This window comes from Trichoplusia ni, chromosome 9 (genome assembly GCF_003590095.1).
Source record: "Trichoplusia ni isolate ovarian cell line Hi5 chromosome 9, tn1, whole genome shotgun sequence".
Classification (NCBI taxonomy): domain Eukaryota; kingdom Metazoa; phylum Arthropoda; class Insecta; order Lepidoptera; family Noctuidae; genus Trichoplusia; species Trichoplusia ni.
The window spans coordinates 6,898,717-6,923,067 of NC_039486.1; the positions used below are offsets into that span (position 1 = coordinate 6,898,717).

General features: G+C 33.9%; 2 protein-coding genes across 3 annotated transcripts in view; both read right to left on the reverse strand.

Annotated features, from left to right (window-relative positions):
• Nucleotides 1-11,576, reverse strand: part of LOC113497477 — a 54,254-nt gene extending 42,678 nt beyond the window's left edge. The window contains exon 1 of the mRNA XM_026877040.1: nucleotides 10,835-11,576. The gene's annotated coding sequence lies outside the window, so the exon portion shown is untranslated. The remainder of the gene's footprint in view (nucleotides 1-10,834) is intronic.
• A 7,539-nt stretch (nucleotides 11,577-19,115) lies between these two features.
• On the reverse strand, nucleotides 19,116-23,406 carry LOC113497687 (GATA zinc finger domain-containing protein 14-like). Of its 2 annotated transcripts, none has more exons than XM_026877368.1 (5): nucleotides 23,331-23,406; nucleotides 22,374-22,567; nucleotides 21,367-22,178; nucleotides 21,119-21,252; nucleotides 19,116-20,618 (listed from the first exon to the last, which is right to left on the reverse strand). In XM_026877368.1, exons 2-5 carry the CDS (start codon nucleotides 22,458-22,460, stop codon nucleotides 20,560-20,562), a joined length of 1,092 nt encoding a protein of 363 aa, XP_026733169.1. In that variant the 5' UTR covers nucleotides 22,461-22,567; nucleotides 23,331-23,406; the 3' UTR covers nucleotides 19,116-20,559. The 2 variants fall into 2 exon arrangements, with proteins under 2 accessions (XP_026733169.1, XP_026733168.1); XM_026877367.1 differs by lacking the exon at nucleotides 23,331-23,406 and adding an exon at nucleotides 22,646-23,072.
• Nucleotides 23,407-24,351: the final 945 nt, after the last annotated feature.

The following is a 24,351-nucleotide window of genomic DNA, read 5'->3' on the forward strand; positions in this document are numbered from 1 at the left end:
CTAGTATTTTTTTGTTTTATTTAGGGCTAGACCTCAAAAGCTAAAAGAAAGCTAGTTTTGGACAAAGGTTTGATATCTTATTATTTTTTGTTATAACCGCAACAGAAATCGAATGAAATGAACGAATATCATTGGTAAAAAATACCGCTTTTGCCCTTTGGAAACTTAAACACTACAAAATATCTGTTGTTAATACATAGTATTAATAGAAAGCAACATTCTCAAGCTGCAATACCTCAAACTTTTACTATTGAGGTAAGAAAACACAGTATTCTATTTCTATCAATATCCAAAATTATGTAAATGTATTCTTCAAGTATCCCAACAAGACGAAAGCAATGAAAATGTAACCTTTAAATTATGAAGCAGGATCTACAAGAGATGAGAATTGAGCCCCAGCATGCTCAAAACGTTAATTTCTTAAGATCCATTAATTTTCAAGATGATGAAAATATTAAAATTGAGGAAAGTATTTGTAATTAGATTAAAGGGACGCTCGTAAGTGGAGTGACTACTTAATTAAGGAGAGAAATCAATTATCTACGAGATCGATAATGTCAAAAACTGAAACTACGTTGTTAAATGGAATTGCTGTTTCAATTACATTTATATTATTTCTGATAATGTCAGGGGGGCTAACACCACCTCTTCAAGCTGTCCTGTTACCAATGAGGAAAAGAATAAGGTGAAGAGGAGAAGCTATATGCCTTGTAGTTCGCCGTCTCGCTTCCTCTACTGCAGCAATGTTAAGTGATGGTAGGCAACAAGAACAACTGGAACAGGAACACTGTCGCACTAATATTGTTAACACGAGAGAATTAATTACATTAGGTACAGTTATTCGTAACTGAAACTTGATTACTTCCAATGTTCTGGATATTTTAGTTATAAATTCTTGCAAACTTTATACCAATAAGTCTAAACTGCTATATCATGCTATGACATGTAAATTAACTTTTTTTTTTTTACTTAAACCTAATATTTGAGACCTATCAATGCTGAGAGCTGGGTATAATAACATTTTTTTTGTTTGAAACTTCTTCTAATGCGACTTCTAACAAGGTTGCGATAAACATTCCTAAGCGGGGGGTGGGTAGATAGAGACAGAGTGAGAGTGAATGAGTGGTAATCACATCCATTTCTTTATTTACAAGTTTCAGTTCTTCCTCGCGGAGTGACACAGCACAATTTATTTAAAAAATACAAAGAGAAGAATACTTTGCGTCATCTAATTGTGATTCCAAAATATCACGACCATAAGCGCCCACTACACCCCTGACACTATAGAACACCATAACTCAAAAGAGATTTACAAGAAAGAAAGGGCTCGATTGTAATCGGTCATCTATTCTTATACAGAAGGCCACCTATTCAAAGCGAGTGGTCGAAGCTTACCATGTGATCGAGCACCCTGCAACGAATGTACGTTCAGCAACAAAAGTCGAAATAAACACAAAAAGAATGCGAAAAGTTAGTATTGATGTTACGAAACGAAATAACTTTGACTGGATTTTGTGCATGTGTCTTGAATGTTTGTGAAACATCCGCGACATAAGGACTAAATTCCTTAGTTATGGAGTCGCTATATTAAAAAAAAAACTTAGATTATGAACTACTTGCTTGAACTGAAAAAATGCTGAAAACTAATATTGTAGAGACCGCTGAACAATGATGACAGTTAGCATTACATCTGTCTTTGTTCATCTGCTTTTGTCACTAACTGTACGACAACCTATAATAGATAACAACGCGTTGATTGAATACCATTAATTTCGCCTGGAGGACAAATGTGTATTAGACAAAAGAAAATTTAGAAGAGATTATGTATGTTGTCATACTCTAGCTAATTAAGTACTGTGTATGTAGGTACTTCGTTCATAGATTTTTTTTCAATAAATGACTAGATTAAGATATTCAAATATCGTTACGTTGTTGTTGGTATGTTGAGATCTACATAACTTCCTATAATTAAAGAAATGTAAAATGTTTTTTTTTCTAGTTATCTGTCAACCCATTTCAACGTCAAATGTGCTACAAGTTTTGAGACAAGACAAACTTGGAGGAAACGAAATAGACTCATGAAAGGCTGGACTTTGACGAATGATTTTCAACAAAAATTACTTTATAAATGAACCAACATTTTCCTCTATAAACGGGTGGGAATGGGCCGCACTCGGCCTATTCATCCACTTTCTTTGACACCCACGCAAGACACGCGTAGGTGTCGAAAGCGAAATGCGACGTCACAATTATGCCAATCATAAACTAAAGGTTACTATCCTCGTACTTATTTTCAGATTAATGTATCCATGAGTGATTATCTGTTTCAGGGCTTCAAACCTAAAAGGGAATTACTGATGCTCTACTGTCCGTCCGTTACCAGGCTCATGAACGGTGGTAGCTATAGTCGAAATTTTCACCGATGATGTATTTCTGTTGTCACTATCAGAACAAATAATAGAAGAGATTAAGACTGAAATTGGGCGACGCTTGCTACGATCAAAAATTTTATTTGTTTGTGGGTGACAAATAAAATTTATTTTTCGCCCAACTGAGAGTTTTTCTATAGTCTGCACAATTTTCTTTCTAATAATTGTCAAATGAAATCAAAATTTCTATGAGGATCAATTTACAATTTCAAGATAGGTCGGTAAGTAGCACATTTTAAATGTCAAATTAAGGAAGTACTCAGTGTCGGCCCACCTCTGTTTCTAAGTGCTGAAGCGTAGTAAAAAGGAGCAACAAAATCTGCACAGTTTTTACTTCTTTTACAACATATCACAACGATAGTCAGAAACCATTCTTTAGGATATGAACTCTACGATTGAATCATTTTTTGTATTGACATAATATAGTAAATAGACAGTTTATTTTTAAATTTTCTGAACACACATTTACAACAGTAGTTCAATCAGTAAATTTGAAGTCAAACCATGTAACCTTTTAAAGTTATAAATACCTACTTTTATTAAGCCAGCCACTCCCTGAAAGAAAATTTTAGTGTGGAAATCTTTATTCTAAAATAGCCACACCGCTGGCCAGCACAAATGGTTTAAATGCGCTTCCCTTCTCTATAATAAGATCCTATTACCTGGACTATTAGTATGGATAACGAATACAATGGATATTCAAACTTAACACGAATGATGATTAACACAAAACCAAATGAGAAGCCCAGCAAAATGTATCAAATAATGATATTAATTTAAACAATAGGAGCAGAAACCAGCAGTCTAAGGTATGTATGTATTCGTGCAGCAGATGTTGAAAGGGATTAGGCATGTCTTAGTATAACTGGAAATGTATTCCACATGCAGCTACAATGTAAATGGTTCGTCATAGAACTTTCTTGAATGTACTGCTATTTTCAACGTCAGATTTTCAGAGGGAAATTGTATAAGTGGGTTATAACGTACTTATCATATTATATAAAGAGCCTTGGGATTTTACATTCATTTTGCGAAATAGAACAATGAGTGCATTTTGACAATACTTAATTTAATTAAACCACTAACTAACACTCTCGGATGAAAAGGGGATTCTACTCGTAGCTGGTGACAATTCCTAACGAAGGTTTTACTATGGAAATTGACGGGACGTGGAAGCATAGAGAAATGCTCTCAAAAAATGTTAATTTTGCCTGTCTATTTCAACTTTAGTAGGCTGATTATAGTTTAAAAAGTGGTTATAACAAAATTTTGTTAAACGCTCTGATTATTAGACCTAAATTGTATATTTTTATTTATTTCTTTTTAGTCAGATATACCTACAAGCTTAAATTCACAGAATCATACAATACAATACGACTCAGGTAAAAAAATAAAACGAAAGCCATGTTACAGTCATTCAGAATTCGTTGCCATTATTCGCCAGTGTTTTGATAACGTAGTTTAGTAGGAGACCAGCCTATAAAGGTTTACAGCCGAACATGTACTGTGACCTCGAACGTTTCGCGCCTTATTTACGGTTATTGAAGGCGTCCCCAAGGCTGCCTTAAGTAGCGGCCAACGACAGATCTATTACAACCATTAGTATTAAGTCGAGTTATTTCTTAATTCTGTCAAGGAAATTACGCTACGAGGCAAAAAGAGAAAATGGCAAAAAGACGCCAAACCCACTCAGCTCGACGTGTTGCGAGTTCGATACCCGCGTAGGACGAGCATTTGTGTGATCCAGGAATGTTTGTGCTGAGTCCGGGTGTCTTTGTGCATGTGACTTGAATATTTGTGAAAACACAAGGATTATTTACATAAGGCGGGAGTCGTTTTTAAAATAAGAAAATATTGAAGTTTTGTAAATGTGCTCCTTGTGCTGGATATTGTTAGCAGACTAAAAACAGACGAAGTATTCAATTTAGAATATCCTTAGCCATAAACAAAATATTCCAATGTATATTCTATACTTTGTAAAATACATTCAGAATACGTGCAAAAGAATCCCGGTCTGTGTTTTTCAATTGATTTAAGTTTTGCGGTGACTTAGTTTGTCTGAATAATCATATTTGTTTCTCTTTGTTATAGGTACATTCTCAAAAATCAGCTTATTTTTAATTACTCCTTTTAGTTTTTAGAACACATGTATTAGTTTTTTCTTTAATCCTTTTTTAGACTCTGAATGTAATCGTCTCAATAAATACCGCAGAACAAAAATGTTAAAAAAACAACAGCAAATATTTATAAAAGAACTGTGCCGGTTACAATACATATAATATACATTTATGTATGTACTAAGTTGTCACGCGTGTCCAGACTGAGTCCGAGGCGGCGCCGATAATCCCCTTAGTGGGTAACGAACTGGCCAAGTGCCGGACAGATAACTAGCTATTCCACTTTAGGCTATTTTCAAACTAGTTACTCGAAACCCTGCACTCAAAACTACTTTGTATTCAATATACGAAGTATTTTTACCTCGTGTGTAGTACTGCTTCAACCGAACCAACAGTTTAAGCTAGACTTATATACAATACTGTGGAAAAGGTTTATTTGCAGCGCATTTGAATTTCAATGTTTCACAAATAAAGTTATGAGCGATGTTGCTCATAAAATGAACGTTTATGTCATGCAAAGAGGCTAGGATATGAAAAAGAACTGAAGTACTATTTTATGATAAGTAATGCTAGATAGATACACTAGGTACTGAAAAAGTATATCGCTTATAAAAAATGAATCGTTTTATGGAGAATATAAGGTTTTTGAAATTTATCCATAGTACACTTATCCACGTCTACTGTCGCCTTTTACGATGCTCAGGTTTAGAAAAGCTGAGTTTATCTTTTGCTGACACAGAAAATTCGACAGTCGCTGTCTTGAACAATGGATAAATAGCATATTATCTTTGTAAAAATAAAACTTCACTAGTCACAAATCACCCAGCTTATGAAGATGTTTAAAGATTCCATTGGTTACAATGATAATAATGATGTAGAGCAGCCTGAATTCCTATGCAGTTATGTTTTAAGGAAAAATTTCATATTATAAAATGCAACCGCAAAATATCTCTAAAAATAAACATTATGAAATATAAAGAATGTAAAAGGTCCGGCAATAAAGGCAGAGTTTCACATAATCAAACTCTCCCACAACGGCGACGAGTAGCTAGTTAAGGAAACTTTATCTCGGCCCGATTCCGGTTTGTAAATATTAATTCAAGCAATTTGCTAAATTTGTCGCGCGTTAATTAAATAGCAGTCGCTGCGTAATTCGATAAATAAATCGTCCCGATAAATACAGAGGCGATATAATTGTAGGGACACGATTCGTCGTACGAGTAACGATCGTCTATTGTGCCAGTGACGGCAATAATTTACGAATGACGAATTCGCTGTAATACCTACCATTGTGTTATTGTCCTTCATAAGATGTATAATTCGGGTTTTATTTCTTTTGTTCTAAATGTGTCGTCTGAGAGAATTAACTGGAACCAAATGAACAGTAATTTACTGCTGCAATAAGACCGCACGTTATTCAATTGTTTATGACTGTATTATTTTGTTTTACGTTCTTAAGAAATAGATTGAATTCTTAATTTGTATTTTAGATATCTGTGTGATCTGACCAGAAAATCAAATTAATCGTACTCCACCTACAGTAATCTATACTCTATACTAATATATAAAGCTGAAGAGTTTGTTTGTTTGTTTGTTTGTTTGAACGCGCTAATCTCAGGAACTACGGGTCCAAATTGAAAAATTCTTTTTGTGTTGAATAGACCATTCATCGAGGAAGGCTTTAGGCTATAAACCATCACGCTGCGACTAATAAGAGCGAAGATACAATGGAAAATGTGAAAAAAACAGGACGGGTATAAATCATAACTTATATCTTCTTCTACCCACGGGAATGAAGTCGCGGGCAACAGCTAGTTATTTAATATACCTATAACCTATACAAATAAATAAAGGTATATTTTAAAACATGCCACACGATGTCACATTACACGTGAAATAAAATAATTTTGATAAGAGTCAATTAGCATCATTTGATTTACAATCAATAAATCGGATTTTCTCATTATGCTTGTAATTAATCACACGGCATATAGGTACTTTAAACACATACAGCTAATTACACCCACTCAGCGGGCGACTATGCGAGTAATAAATGCGAAAGCACAATGATACCAAATGAAAATTATGCTATTGTTTTAGCCAACACTAACTGTGGCCTAATAAATTTGTTCAGAAATGTTATGCAACAATAATAACAGGCCATAACTGCAGGCACACATTTCATGGACACATATTTGTTACATTCGAATAGAATCAATTGCTTTTAATTGAGTATGAAATTATCTGTACCGTAATGCATATACAATGTAACTTTTATTTAATTTAAGTTCAGTCATAAAACATTGGTGCTTATATAGGTTTAATGCCAATAAAAATGCATAGTATGCAAAGCCACAGCAGCGCTCTGGAATCATAAAATGGCCAGTTTTATGATCCCAGTGAACCTTACTCACTGATACTCAAGCGTATTGAGCAGTGGAAGATGTTTGCTTGTAATTGAAGTCGTCTGAAAAAGGCACTTTGTATATATTTCACGTCTGTCCCCGAAACATGGGACGTGCCTCGTTTAGTTTCGCGTTTGAAATACACGCTCCGTTTGATAACAGTTTTACTGTCCATTTTAACTAAACCACGAAACAATTACAAAATTGAATGAGTGCGACTACACGCCATAGATTAAATTTAATCTGTTTTGTTATATTTTCTGGAACATTTGTAAACTGTTTTTATTTTTTTGATGCATGATGGTGACGCTAACAGAAGTGTCCGTTCATGATTGGTTTGTTTATTATTCACAGGCATATGGACAGTTTTGACTAGTTTGAACAAACAAAAATGGCGCTAACAAAGTCGGTTATAAATTGACCACTTTACATATTAATTAAATTCACCAATTCCAATATTAAAATGAAGGTAACTATATCATTTTGTACAATAAATTATTAAATTCAATTCGTGTCGATAACCTTTTAATTAGATCTGACCCAAAGCCTAGCTAAATCGATTGTCATCCGATAAACCCGATGGAGGCTAGCTCAATTTAATAAAACCTTTAAATGAATTACTTATAACAATAAATCCATCGTCTCAAGGATTGCTAGTCTAACGACAAAGAATTAAAACAGATTTTGAATTATTCCTTAAGTTTTCATTGTCTGTTTACCAATGTCGTGTGTTCGGCTTTACTCAATATTTTCACTTAAGGGCAAAGGTAGAGGCAAAGCCAAACGTAGGTAGGTTGCATATAAAAGTCTTTGTTAAGACTGCTCCAGATTTCAGAAGGTAAAAACAATGGATAATTCGTCTTAAATAAAGTATCATTAGTATAAAACTTTAAAATTATCATCGCAAATATCAAAAAGTTTTTAATAAGAAAACTAAAATAGTATCGCGAAAATCAAGGAAAATTATTGATTTTTGTAGTCTACTTATTAAATTTGAAAAAACTGATCTTAAAAATTATTCGTCGCAATGGACAGAGAATATTCAACTCTTATACAATTTTCTTTTCTTTTTAACTTACTAGTAAAATATTTACACAATACGCCATTCGTAGTTTACTACTCGTGCATTCCTCACATTCTTTAAATACTCTCGATATGCAATTTCAAAACAATTTTATTTTTTTAATTGGATGTTATTTCAAACATCAGTCCAGTAGAATGAAAAAATATATTTAAAACTTTAAATTAATTTAAAATTGCTCCACCGAACTCAGTCTGGTTATCCGAGCAGAAATCGTTGCGGTTATTTGATGTCGTCGTACAGTCGACAGCAAAAAGATACCCATGATACCGAGTATGAAATTTAATATTTTTACTAAGTAGCAACATCGAAGACTCTCATATTTTGTACATAAAATACTCATGTATACAAAAGACGTTCATATAGTAGTGTGTGTAATGAAGAGTTCTTCATTTAAAATTGAATTTAAAAAGTGTTACTGTCATACAGGGGGATCAAAATCCCGCAAGTACAGGTTATAATTGTATTTTTTTTAATTACTATTAGTAATATTCCTCAAGAGAGCAAGTGTAGAGATAAATGTTTGTTCCTTCTATATTACTTTATTGGAAGAAGCCTTTGCCCAGTAAAAACACATCTACCGGTATCTTATATTCTGAGAAATTCATTGAAAAACCAAGACATTTTTTATTACGACAGTACGTTGCACGCTATTTGTTCTTACTCCTCTTATTAATAGAATAACCGCAAATAAACTACAAGTGAACGTAGCAGGACAAATACATTACCAGTAATCAAAGTTATGAAATACAGAAATCCAAGGGACAACTTTAATATTCCATAATATTAATATTAATTAGCTATGTCACTCTGATAAATTTAGAACCGAGAGCTGCCTTGAACGCAGGAAAATATTAGACAGTCATTTACGATCTGACACTAATTACCGCGGACGATCAAATATGAAAATGATTTCATGACTGTTTCATTTAAATTAGAGCTACGAAATAATTCAAAGAAATTAAATATTAATTAATGTAACTCTTCTAGAGAAAGAGCTGTATTTTTATACAGACGGATAAAATAAAGCTATCGTTATTCAATTTATATAGGAGAGATTTAAATATTTATTTTATAAGATTTAGATAACAACGTGCACGTAGAGTCATTATTGTACCGTTTTAAAAGTGCCTGGAAAACGTCCTATCTGAAACCTTCGTATGTATGAATAATAGCGCTGAAGGATATGTCGACTTACAAAACGTGCTAAAAGTCTAGGTCTTAAACTTAAAACATATTTATTTTGAAAAATTTGGGAGATTCTCGTGAACTAACAAATCTCAATTTTAGGTTACCTAGTTGTTATGATTTATTCGTTTTCAGTGGTGCCAGAGATAATCTATAAGATATCAATTGAAATTAATTAAATTGATCCTGTTTTTTTTTCAGTAAATAATTACTACTACTTAATTATTTTACGCTACTCTACAACCCTTTAATTGATTGGATAGGTATTTTAATACACACAGATTCTTCGTTATTCTAAAACACCACAGCTTATATAAAAACAGAGCCTGAATTGACCTGGCTTCCAAATATGAAAATTTAAAATTCTGAATCTTGGTCTAAACTATGAAATAGGGAAAGGTCACTGCTCAGCACTGTTTGATATTTCCAGAACAGTAATTTTTTTAATCGTTTATACCGTATCAAAGAGGTAAGTTAAGTGTCGTGGTCTTCGGGTTTATTACTCATTATAATATACCATTTAGGACACTTACGACTATTCAGTAACTACCCAAATGATTTAACCTCATTAAACTTCAACATTATGGTTCTTTACTCGACAAACATTTGATTAATGAACAATATGACCCTTACTTGCCTAGGGCCCACCTTTCAAATATTATGTAGCGATAAGCTTCCGTTTCTCAAATGTGAAAGTAATTAAATGGTCAATTGTTTTTCTTTGGACAACTATTCATGATCAAAGATTTTAAATAAATACCTATAAATATAATAAAATTATGATACTATCTTCCGCTTAAAATGGGTTATTCGATTCCCTATCAAAAATTTAAAAGCGAGTAGAAAATATATTGATGTGGATTTAATACTACAAACAATATACCTGTGTATTGTATGTACCTGTTATAGTAATGACATGAAACCTCGATAGATTCATCGCAGAACATGTTGATTAAAAAAAATAATGAGGTCATCAAAACATCCGTCATAACGAACCAAAGCAAAGGCCTCGGCAATACATCTCCAATAGACTACGGAATAAAATGGTAAGTACCTGAAACCTTCACGAAGCGGAGAATGTGAAACAAAAGCAAAAGTATTCGAAGCAACGGCGGGGATTACGAAATAACCTTGTATTTTTTATTCAAATTGTATCAAGGAGGACGAAAAATTAAGGAAATTAAACCTCTTAACACGCTACCGAACTCCGAAACGATTGATTATTTTTTTTTACTTAATAAGGAAAATGAGATTTACGTAAAATACAGCCTTTAACGCTCCGAATTAAAAATAAATAAGAAGCTTTTAGATTATATTGGATCTTTTTTATAGTAATAAGATAAGTAACATTACTTTTTATTAAAAGTACGGATTTCAAAGAAATTGGCATTAACATCACGATAAACTTTTATATCAATAGAATGAACATTCATAAAACACATACCATAAAATTAATTAAAAAATAATGAGTTCACCTATTTTACAGTTCGCAAGAAAAAGTTTAGATACGCTTGAAATTAAAACTCCTTTAATTGTTGAATTCCGTTGACAGATATCACGAAACACACTCTAAAATGACAAAAACATTAAATAATCTAATTTCCTTGCTCTCACCTTAATAAATGTCATACTTTTAGTAGGCCGCTTTAGCATAATTCCCAACGTACTTAAGTCAATTTTGTTCACAATCCAATTGCACTTGTAAAACTTTCAGCACTTTCCACAAGGGACTCAAACAACTCTACAATATTTTTGTTAGTTTAAAAACAATTTTTATCACGCTCTCCAGAATTTTCATTAACAATAATAATTGTTTATTTAACGATGTTAACTGAATTTGGCGAGGGTGGGCGACGCGGCCTCGTGCGGCGGCTACGTTCGAAGACTGAATTTCCACCCGCCCAAGAGGGCCGAGGCGGCACGAGGGGGGCCGAGCGCGTACGATTCGAACCCGATTCATAAAACCCACTCGATGAAGTGGTAAGTTTTTACGACTACCCGTTGGCGAGCGCGGTCGGGACAAATATAAAAGGATGGTTTGACACCTGTTTCTGATTATCTTCCTGTATTCGCTTTCTATTCTATTCTTATTTACAACATATTAATATTGTTTTATCGAAATTCATATCACGTGAGTGTATGGAGTATGTTTTTGTTAAATATGGAATTTGGTCACGTTTTGAATGTAATGTTTTGTAGAATTAGTTTCGTTACTAACATCTTTAAAAATGAGCTGGTACTCATATTTGAACTCTCCCTGTGACTAAATAAAGCTGGCCCACTAATGTACGCTAGCAAAAAACTAAACAGCAATTTTTCAAACAACTGATACTCGATAAACTTACGAGATATGATTAATGTTTTTGATATTAATAACACAATCAACAGAGCATTTTCAAATGTCATGTTTTATAATAAAATAGTTCTCTCATCTGCATGGAGTATAAGTTATATCTAAATCTGTGACTAAATAAAACAACACATAACGTTTTCGGGGTCTACCTAAATGAACTCTGAAAAAACACGTACTTAATATTCTTCTCATACTAAAAAGGTAAAATTATGTATGCATAACACGACGGTAGACAATAAAAAAATTAAGAGACGAATAAAACATGAATGAAAAATTAAATAATAACCTGTATTGAAATCGTCGTTTTTATTTCGAATAGTCAATTAATTTGATTTTATGTTTGCTTTTAATTCTGACGGTAGACTGGAGTTTCTGGTATGTAATGTCCTTTTTAGGCAGAAAAAAATATTATTCGACCATTGATATGTTTGTCTTGACAAATGTGAAAAAACTATCTTAAACTTGAATAAATAAGTAGTAAATATGTTTTCTTTTGTGTTTCGTTATAGAATCTTTGTAACATCTTCAACATCCTTTTCTTCATCTAAGTTTTTATTTATTGAAAATATGATAAAATCATAAAATACTACTTAACTTGTAACAGCAATATTGATTCGGAAGAATATGCAACAAAACCATTTTATAAGAACGTACTTCCTGGGCAATCTTTAAATGCTTTAATTCTGCATAAATACAAATTCTCAAATGCCAGTACTGCAAAAATGGAGTCACTGAAACACTTGTAAAGCGAACTTTAATAACGTCGCCTGCAGAAATCTAATATCCGTCAGATTGACAGGTAAGTATGTGTAAAAAAGGTAGAATATTGCATTGAGGAGTGCAATAAAATCGGGATCAACTGTTATGACTCCTCTTGCACGGGATAACAATGGCATTAAAATGGCCCACGTTTTGTATGGAGCTGTGTTTGCCATCTGCTGTGGATCTAGAGTAAGCATTTGCGTAGCTAGGTGAACCACATTGCATTTCTTTTGTTTTTTGAGTATACAACATCGAACCAGGATCTAGTCGTATTTTGAAACTCCTTGAAGTCGGTTAAAAATGGCAAAATGTTACCTAAAAAATGTTTGTATGGGAAATGGTACATCACGAAAATACGCTTGTCGAAATTTTAAGTTCAGCTTCCAATTACATTACACAAATCGATTTTTTTATGTTCCAAAACCGTGTTTAACAGAAACTCACTAATCTGTAAAGTGAAATGAAACTTTGTATAATAGAAGGAAGAAACTAGATCTAAGTACCTCCTGAATAAGAAATTCGTTGAATATTATTCATCGGGTTTTTTTGTCCCGAAGTATCCTCACAAGTTCAAAATTTCTTTTAGACAATTTCTTGCGAAGTTCCACGGTCGTTCAATCAACGTCCTCTAGATAACTTAGTTTTTGTACCTTGTTAGTCAATCATATTTAAGTCCATCGATCACGCTGGAATTTATTTCCTTAATGAATAATTAAATCAGCCTTTTTAACTTTTCTCGTCCTTAGTTTTTGGCAGTTATACATTTATAGTAAAAAAACATGTCAATACTCGTTTATGTCTGTTTCAATAGTATTTTTTTGTTATAAATCGGGAAATTAGACTTCGCTTGGCAATGGACGTCTACGCAGAATAATTTTACCCCTACGAAAGTTCTCTTACTTTGATGAGTCAACAAGTAATGAGTTTGTATTTCAGTTTGTACCAAGTAATTTGGCGAATTCGAAAATACATGATTCGCCCTTTTGATACGATAGACCTCAAATCTCTTTGCGCAAAGTTTTGAACCGAACTTAAATCTTTTGCAGAGATTTGAACTTAGTTAAATATCAGATTTTCCTCGAGTCTTCAGTAAAACCACATTGAATGTTTTGTGTATTCTTATAACAAAATAAAGAATAATGAATTTATATATGCAAATGAAACAGGTAAAGTTTATGATACTTCTGGTTATAAAACGTCAATGGGAAACCCTCTTCATAGTATCTTTTACATAAAATACATGCACAACCCTTAACCCTATCGTATCCAATAAGAATTATATAAGAAACTAGCTGTTGCCCGCGACTTCGTCCCCGTGGGTAGAATATATAAGTTTCGATTTATACCCGTCCTGTTTTTTCTCACATTTTCCATTGTATCTTCGCTCCTATTAGTCGCAGCGTGATGGTTTATAGCCTAAAGCCTTCCTCGATTAATGGTCTATTCAACACAAAAAGATTTTTTCAATTTGGACCAGTAGTTCCTGAGATTAGCGCGTTCAAACAAACAAACAAACAAACTCTTCAGCTTTATATATTAGTATAGATATTAGTATAGATAAAAACTTGAAAGTAAATACTTAAATCTATGGAGGTGGTAATACATACTTTAAAGCTTCAGGAATTAACATACTGCACTTACGTAACAAGAAAACTCTACAAGTAACACAAATATTTTTTTGAAAAAGAAAGCAGTTGATACGATAATACGCTAATCTCGCCTAAACTGGTCTATTGTATATATTATGTCCTTACTTCACTGTTGACCCTGGTTATATTCGTAATTTCAAGAAAATCCAATACAATGATCCAAATGAAATATATCTATAAAGTTGAAAAAGCTTTCAAATGAACTTGAATAACTGGGGCAAGACATGATTCTTGTTTTACTATCTTTTTGGGACGTAGACCATGAAACACTTAAATATTAATCCAGTTATGATTGAAGATAATGGCTTATATATCGATAGTGGAATGTATCGCTTTAGGAATATTCAGGTGTTATATTCAACTTGTGTGTTTATATTCGGGAATAAAAACACACTATGCGGTTTTGTATTTACCATACATAGATATTTAGTTTGAGTTTTCAGCGATTTGTTTTGATTCGCAACAAAACCGAATATTTACTTTGGACAATTATTAGGCCTTGAAATTCCATATTAAAGTCTTACAAACATTTTACTTATTGTGGTACAGTATATTCAACGACAATCATATCAACATTAAATAAGTCTTGAATTAAAATGTAATAACTATATATTCAAAATTGACACACTTCTGTATTCTATTTACGTAACCAAATGACAATGTAAAATACCAACGAACAACATTTGTAATTAGAAAGCAGAAAATCTACTTCGAATCCAGCAAGACGAACATAACATTTTAACCGCCCAAACATGTCTCGGCGGTATCGATTACTAAAACAATCTTACATATAACCCTCTACCTATATTTACGTGTAGGTATGTATATTAATCTGTCATCGTATAGTCTGAGATTAATAAGGATTACACGTTGCACGGCACTACTTGGAAACAGGCTTATAGATAACAATAACCTTTCCCTGACTTTTCCGATACGTGTAGGAATCGTAAATCTGGTATTACATTGTTATTTCTAAACGTCTCGGTATTATAATACAGTTTGTTATCGATATAATATGTAGATATTCGATAATTTTTTCTTCAAACTCACTCACTGACTTAGTAAACTGTAGCTTCTCTGATGAAAAATTACACTCAGTCTACAAGAGTTAGAGCTAAACGAATCGCTCAATTATGGACTTGTTAGTTCTATATTATATAGTGCTGGTCAAAATATGCTACCTTATAGTAATTGGGTATATGTCATTCAGAGGCGAAGGCATTGATATAATTGAGCAAAGGCGTCAACTCCACCACAGCATTCATTAAGTAAAGTTAATCAAACAAAAAGCAAACATGACACGTACTGTTCTAATTATTTGTATGGAAGTAAATTGAGCTAACACCGTATTATAGGTATAATTGTACGCAATTTGTGACGTTCGCAAAACGGATGGTGTGCGCTGCGCGTAAAGTTCATCCTCAAACAAATACGGGTGCGTAAATGTTTCAACGCTAATTAGAGCTCAGTCATGTCGAGACGTAATTATAAATCGAAATTCCGTATCGACTTCCAAAACTTTCAAATTTATTCGAACTTTTATAAAAATTGAACATTACACTTTCGCGTGTCCGATGGTAGGGAGGCCCTAAATCATTTTTCCGCGGCAACAAGGAGGTGTATAGCTACCTATTACGGCATTGTAGCCATGACAGCGCCCGTCTGCTGAAGTAATGGGTTGGTCCGGTTCGTTAGCCCTGTTCTGTCCCCCCCTACTCTGATTTAGCCCAGCACCGGCCATCAGAAACCCTGACCTCATTTTCTCTCGGATAAAACCAAAAAATAAATTTGTTAATTGGAATATTATAAATTTAAATATAGAAACAAGCAGATGCTCATCTGTTTGCGGTGGGATGAAATAAATTCGTATTACTCCAATACTGTGTTTTCGTAATTTTAAATCTCGTTTATTTTTAATATTATTTGCTGTTTCTACTTGTTTCCATTCAATAATTTTGTTCTGAATTCTGTGTGGGTTATAAATACATTAAGCCTTAACTCTGTTTGCCTTTTACATAAAGTTTCTATGTAAAAACATCACAGATATATTCTATAAAATGTTTTGCCATTTGTGCTAATGTTAAATACGTATTCGAATACTAATCGTATTCGTAGCGCACGTAGCGTGGCGTCTATTAATGTAGAGCGGCTACGGCGTAGCATGTAGCTGTTTGTTAGTCTCGATCTATAGGAGGAAACGACCCACTCAACGACGATGTCCTAACTACATTGTACAACAACACACGTGTTAACTTTATAGTTTAGTTTATAAACATTAAAATAGCATGACAGGCATTTGCAAAAATTATACGTTACATAAAAATGTAGCCTATCATAAGTGTATAGTAACTAGTATAAATAGATTATTTATTAGCATTTATTAATCGATGTCTAAATGACAAACATGTTTTTACCGGCGAAATAAGAGAGGTGTTATAAGTGTGACCAGTATGTCTTGTTGTATGTCTGTCAGTGGTATCATTGCTCCCGAACAGATTGAGAGATTTAGATTTAGTTTGGCTTTTATTAAAGGTGAATAATTGTTCTGGTGTTCTAAGACAATTTTCAAGTTGACATTGAAAAGTTTTGGGGGGAAAATGTTTTAAAAGTTGAGGTTTTTTTAATTTATTTTTATCTTGCAAAAAATATCGTCTAAAATGACATCCGTTGTGCAATAATTTTTAACCTTTTAATAGGTACCTAAATTGATAAATTTCTACTGATGAGCTTATTGAGCTCTGGTATATTATACAAGTATCGTTATCAGATAACTACGGGTTATAGTATTATACTAATTAATAATAAAAGTTAGATTAAATTTTAGTATTCATTAGGACGTTAATAACCAGTTTAAGCAATATTAAACAATTTTAATTTTTACATGAGCTAATTGATATTCACAAAAAAATTAAATTACAATTATTAACTATGGATGATTTTACATATATAAAATAATTTAATGACATTTATGTGTATACACGAGTAGTCAAACAAAACATTAAGTCTTGTATAAGTGTGTGTTACCTAAGCATAATAACAGCTAAGCCAACGTAGGGTTGTTCTAATAAAACCCATTTAACAAAGGAGTTTCTTTGTTTACACACCAGAGAAGGTATTAAATCAACAACACTATTTACCTGTACACAAACGCAAACCTAAGGGTATATGATATCTCTGGAACCGAGTTCACGACCCGATGTATTATGCACTTTGATATGAATATCTGAAGCCACACCTCATCAAAAATACACCAAATGTCCTCTGATTATTTTGCCATCCTAATTTAGGACCAGAATAATTAATTACAAAGATACGCGTCAAAATACAAGCTAAAGTAAAAAGAAAACAGACAACGAGCTGCATTATATTCGTATCTTAAATAAGGCAGTTTCCCAAAGGAAATCGGAACGCGGGCACGCGGCTGCGATACAAACGGCTAGTTAAAAATGTTCTCTATGACTACGATTTTAGCCGGAAACAAGACAAGTCGAAATAGACAATTTGCTATCGTTAAAATTCCCTTTACGGCGGACGAGGGAATTCGAAAGGGCTCCTTAAAGCCCGGATTTACAACGGAAAATTATATCTAAGTCTCTTGGAATCCGTCCACACGCGAGATGCCGTTTTAATTGTGTTTACCGAGACTTAGTTAGCAAACATTGAGCTACTTAATTCAGGGATATAGGGAAAGGAAGTCTTTTATTACTTCGCGCTAACAAATTGAAAATGTTCGTATTAGAGAATGGATATTAGCAGCTTTGAATGGAGAGCATTTTTATTGTATTTTAACTGAAGTCTCAAAGCGAATCACCGTTGGTAATAACAGCAAATTAAAATGGAAAGTTTTACTGTCCTTAGTATCCGACTTACGTAATGTATGAGACTATTAGCCCCCTATTACAAAGGATAATCGGTTTATTCGCAATTAACTGTGTGATCTCTGGTTAAGAATAGGCCACACGTACGAAACGATGGCCCAAGGGACCCACTAGTATGGAACAGATTAGTATCACCCTCGGGACCCCAATACCGGAGATATTTACGATATTATAGTATTACAGTTTGCTGAAACAAATTCAATGAGCTACATTTCGAAACAATTAAAAAGGACTTTGAGATCTGCATAAGTTACTGGTACCTTCTTCCATCTTACAATGTTTAGGTGCAAGTGTTCCTTTAGTACAGAGTTTAAGACAATATACATCTCTCTTGTATGTAACATCAAGGCAAAGATGACACGATTAATAATTCAAAGACTCGCAAGTAAACCGTACATATTCCCCCTTCTTTAAATCCAGCTTACGGAAGTGACAACGCGGTAAAAGGCGTCAATAGTTGGTAGTCCTACTTCTACTAACATCGACATAAGTATAGGGCACTAGCTGTTGCCCGCGATTCCGTCCGCGTGGACTCGGTTTATAGGGTGATACAGAGAGAGTTACCACCGCGGAACGTATATTTCATTATTTTAAATAAACAACATTTGTGTCAAATTTCATAGCGTCGTAAAACCTGTGAAAATCCCTCCCCTCTTTAAAATCAAAATACCCAAAAGCCGTAGTATATTCCAAAAAATGTTTATATAAACTTTAATATTATCCCCTCTACAACCACTTCTTTCAGTTAAAAAGTAGCCTATGTCCTTGTTCAGGCTCTAGACTATCCGTGTACCAAATTTTATTACAATTGGTTCAGTAGTTTTGGTGTGTAAGCGACACACACAGACAATTCGGATATACAATATTGGTATGGATGTACCATACTGAAGGCATGAACTCGTGCAGTCAGAGTGCACCATATATCGCAGTAATCTAATAAGCGAGGACCATATTCGCCGCATGACAATATAAACGCACTCAGTCGGCGAGATTCACTCAAGGGTGCTTTTACACAATTTCCTCGGCATACCCTTTTCGCTCGACACTCCACCTTTTTGCCTCCTTAGCCTTAGCACCTCTCTTCACCTTTTTATAATCAAAGGAGGCCAAGTGCCTGCATTTATTGAACTTCTTCTTACATTACTTATATTAGCATTTATTGTTAGATGATTGGATTTTATCAAGACGTTTTTGTATTGGAAAATAAATTGACTTACAATTACGCTATATTAAAAGTTGTTTTTTTTTATGTAATGAACTATTTTTTTATTTTATTTTGTACACCAAAGAAACCATAATCAATATTTAAGCATTTATTAATCTTAAATATCCATTTACCAAGCATACTACAACAAAACATTGTTCATCGAAAAACATTTTTTTCGTTAGAAGTATTTTTATTAATGCTACGATCATGTTGTAATTCTATTCGATTTGTTATCAATGACTAATAAATAGGGCTGCTCGATAAGTTGTTTTGCTCGTAATATTCAATTGCGTCATACATAAATAAAGCGGTAAAATTATTATGGAAGCGGCCCTCATCGCGTGACGAAAATTGACGGAACTATAAAAATAAAAAGAGATTACGTGAAATAATTTGATATATCAACATATTATTGTCTGTTATCATTCTCGAAGTTGGGTCGTTACGAGATCGTGACGTCATCGACGTAAACGAGTCACATGTACCTACCCGATAAGCTTAACGACAGTTCCGATTTAGTAGCAAGTGCGCAGTGATTCGACAATCGTTTGCCAGCGCGCCTCGCCTACCAGAAACTCGTAGGTATCGCAGCTTTGTGGCTTTGTATCCAGCTTGTTTTACTTTCCCAAACCAATTATTTTACTCGGAGATACCGAAAAATACTTACAAAGGCGAGTTGGGCGCCAAAGGATATCGATAGTGTTATAGTTCGCTTAGTCTCTATTGGAAAGCCATTTTGCTAGTAAGAGTGGTTTCATATTGGATAGTGTTATAAATTTTTACGTGCTATCAAGAGTATACTGTCAATTATGTACAGTAGAATTTGCTTGGCTTTGCAGATTTGAATTCATTTTGATGTGCCTAAGCTTGAAATAGTTTTATGTGGCTTTATTAAATTGCTTGCTTTTTAATGATAAGTAAATGCAGATCCCTTCTTTCCCAGATTCAGTAGTTCTATTGAGCTGGTATATAAAACTACGATATTTCAAATCTACATGAACGGTCTTAAACCTTTTCTGTGTCCACAAACCGAACTCCCATTATAAAAGACCTTCAAAAGGATTTGGGCGTCCCAAACGTATGTCACAAATATCCACCTTGTAAAGTTGCGGGTTGCCTAAAATACATATCTAATTATAATGCTATAACCCAACATAAAATGAATCAAAATCAATATTTGTGTGATACTGAATTGAAAACATATAGTACAAAGCTCAGACTGACTGAGTTTTCTAATCGCAATGCTTAACTAAAACAGAGCATAACTTATTGAATAAAATAAAATATTAAAATTTTAGCAAAACATTTACACACAGTTCTGGTTAAAACCTTGTTTGAAAAATCACAATGGGACACGTAAAAAAATCAAATTATTACGTGATCAAATTCTGAACACTGTTCACATAGTTTTATGACTATTTTTATATATTGTAAATACTTTAATTAAAGTATAATAATTAAATTTCCTGTTTCCGGATTTCGATGTATGCTTAGTGTACTGGCCTGGGGTTTACTGCGTCACATCTTCCTTGCTTCTGGAGGTACACGACTGGAACAAGAAATAAAGTACCTAAGTATTTACAAAGCTACAGATATCATTTATTCTTTTCGGATAATCATTAAACTGAGGGAAGGTTGAGCGTCTGGTTTTAAAGAAGACAGTTACAAGTTTAGCGCGACGCACCAATTCACATAAGGCACAGAAGCACAAATTAAGTCGAGAATTAACACGACTTGTTCGTAAATATGTTTTGTGGTGCATTAACTTTCATTTGGAACCCTAAAGCGCAAAAAATATTTCAAGTATAAAACTAATAAGATGCTGATAGTATGTTTTTAAACTTGAATGGTCTTTTAAACGACTTGCGTATAAGAATTTTTTATTTCTTTTATCGCGGGGTTTGCACAAACATTCAAATACCTACTCAAAACGCCCATACCCAGAACAAGCATTCGTAGACCGCTTAACTGTTTGTCCTACACATCCAAGACACATGAGCAAAATGACGTGCAATCAAATTTATTAAAAAAGGTGTATTCTGTACTCACCAACACCACAGTTTCGTGCGCAAATAAAATTGCCCGGGTTAACATAAGTCACATTATTTGTTCCACATATCGGGTTGTACTCCGACGTTGCGGCGCAGTCTTCGATACACTTTCTCTGAGTTGGGCTCTCGGTGCTAAAAAAAATACATTTACCAATTAATTACAGCAGTTCATTAATATTCAATAACAAAACGATATATCAGCCACTAATAGTGACAAATGGCATGTTAATTATGATACTCATTTACCTGCTGCCAAACGAAGCTTGGCCTTGCGTTGCAGTACCCGGCCCCACAACCACAGGGTTTCCTAATGTGGACCCAGTATTGTTATAATTTGGATAGTCTGTGAAATTTGATCCTTGGTTGTTAGGTCTCTGAGGCCGATTCTGAAGTATGTTTGTATAATTAGCAGGATTGTAAGTAGGCCCTGGGAATACTATCGCTGGATTTACAAAACCTGGATTAAACTGACCAGGACGGTTCATATTTGGAAATTGGGGAATATTTCCATTCAAATTGTTTGAAGAATATATTGGACGGTTATCTGGCTGTCCGAAACCTGGATTATTCTGATAAGGAAATCCGGTTGGTGGGTTATATTGATTTTGATTATGATTGCCTGGAAATTGGGCATTTGGATTATTCACATTATTTAAATCATCAGGCCTAAAGTCGGGATTAAAGTTTCCTGGATATGGTCTCCGGTCACCCTGATTAGGAATACCTCCATTCTGAAAAGGTCTGTTTATATTCCCTGTGTTCATTGATGGATTGTTAGGCCCAGTAGGAAATTGTGTGTTCGGAAAGTTGTTGTTCATATTATCTCCCTGGTATGGAAATTCTTGTTGGTTTGGGAATCCGCCTCCGTTTAGGTTGCGTCCGTTTGGTAAGTTCTGAAAGTTTCCTTGATTAGGATTTTGGTACTGAGGCCCTGGGTATTTAGCGTTCGGATTCATGCTATCACCCTGATACGGATAACCCTGTTGATTAGGATAATCTCCTAGGTATTGTCCATTTGGATAATTTCCTTGGTTCTGTGGTCTTCCCATATTATTATTCTGTAAATTGAACTAATTATTAGGATATTTTACACAACAACAATGTTGTAAAAATGTTTTAACATTTTGCACGAATTTACATTGTCAGCTAACTTATATTAAAAAGTACCCTTCAACAAAGCTTGAATCCTAAAATGAATATAAAACACGTAAAAGCAGAACCAATTAATGAAATTCTTTAATAAATAACTTTACCTGATTTCCGTTAGGGAAAAAGGGATTCGCTGGATAATTACTTGTCGGATTTCCGAATCTTCCCCGACCAAAGTTTGGGGCTCCCATGGTGCCGAGATCGAAAAGCCTTGGTTGTGCGGAACTTAACGGAGTGACTTGATTACTACTTGTTTTCGAAACTTCTTCTGCACTCAATATACAAAACTCGGACAGTACTAAAAAAAAGAAGATCGTAAATTTAAAAATAGTAGCTAAATTATTGAAAAAAATAATAGATAATGTTCTTAACTCACGTAGGGCTAAATTCACTGCAGTAACTATTTTCAGCACCATTTTTGCTGTTTGCAAATTACTCGGGTAAAATACTTTTTATATCACTTGTAAGAAAAAAATTACGTGCAGTCTACAAGACTGCTTCATTGACACTGACTAACAATTACGGTGAACAATCTATTAAAAATATATTATGGCTAACGTTCACAAATTGTCCGCTTAACTAATTACTTGTGACGAAACGGTAATTCCTTATACAAAACCAGACGGCTATGCTCAATCAGGTATTTCAGGTAAATGTTCATGACATTTATTTAAAGAATTAACAACCCATTTGGTTATAACATCGCGTATTAAAGTGACCAAAAACCTATTTCCAAAAGAGTCTAGATTACGTGACTTCATTTTAGTGGTTGAGGTCACCACGCCAAAGCCACTGTGCGCGTCGTGTCGTGGTTTCGATCCCCGCGTGGGACAAGCATTTGTGTGATCTAAATGCTTGTTCTGAGTCTGGGTGTCATTGTGACGTGTGATTTGTATATTTGTGAAAACCCCCGCGACACAAGGATTAAATTCCTTATTGCGGGAGTCGTTTTTCGAAAAAAAAAACTACATTTGTTCTCCCAATATTGATATTCCAATGAGACAATCGATTTTTTTCTTGCGCTAAACTACAGTAAACTAAATAAAGTCTTTGCTACTTACTCCTTTAATAAAACGCCAAACGAACTAACACAATAAATTTTAATATCAGATTCGTCATTGTTCACGAAATATTATTTTTTTAAACTAGCCTTTAGTTTCATTTTGCATGTTTTAAAAATCGAATTTTATCACTGACTAGTCGGTTGGATGAACCTGAATTGGCGAAAAATAAAGGTTATATTGCGGTCCTGCAAACTGTACAACTTCGGCAAATACGTAAATACACAATTTAATGTTTTGCGTGACTTTACTTAGGTAGGAGAACAGTACGTGTGTAATGTAACAGCATAAGACAACACTGTTATCTCGTCTAATACGATGTTTATTTAAGCGCCGAAAAGTTTTTCCCATTTGCAATAGAGAACGGACTCCCAAGCATGTCTGTTGAGTGCAATTTCATAAGTTCTTCCAAACGTAGAGTACCTAGCTACGTTTACGACAAATTACCATCAGACGTGCACATTGCACTATACAGAATGAAGTCACGTAATCTAGACTCCTTTAGAAAAGACGAAAGGCTGCTTCAGCATAAACAATCCTTAGTGGCTGTCTTATACAAACTCCTTAGTTCCTTTCACATTAATCACGAGTCAACTAATGGTTATTTGCTTGGAAAATCTTGGAAAATCTCTAAAAATAATATTTCGATTTTGTTTAATCACTTATATCTCTACTGTCATTGTCACAGAAAACGAAATAGTATTCTGAAGTCGCAATACAAAGTCTAATGAATCTACAGCCTAATGAAAACTAGGTACATGATAGGAACCTGACCCTTGACCAACAGAAGTCAGAAAAAATGGTGTGATGTTAATTATAGCAATGCCCAACAACCGGTAAATGTACCCTTATAATACCATTAATTAAAAAGCTATGTGGCATAAAGGACGACTGCGTCCCGACCTACCGAAAAATAAAAGAGGTCACGCTACCACAGGACGCAATTACCATCCGTACCTTCCTTTTATAATGTTTTCTATTTTTACGCTAGCATAGTTCAACAAATTTCGGAGCTTTCGAG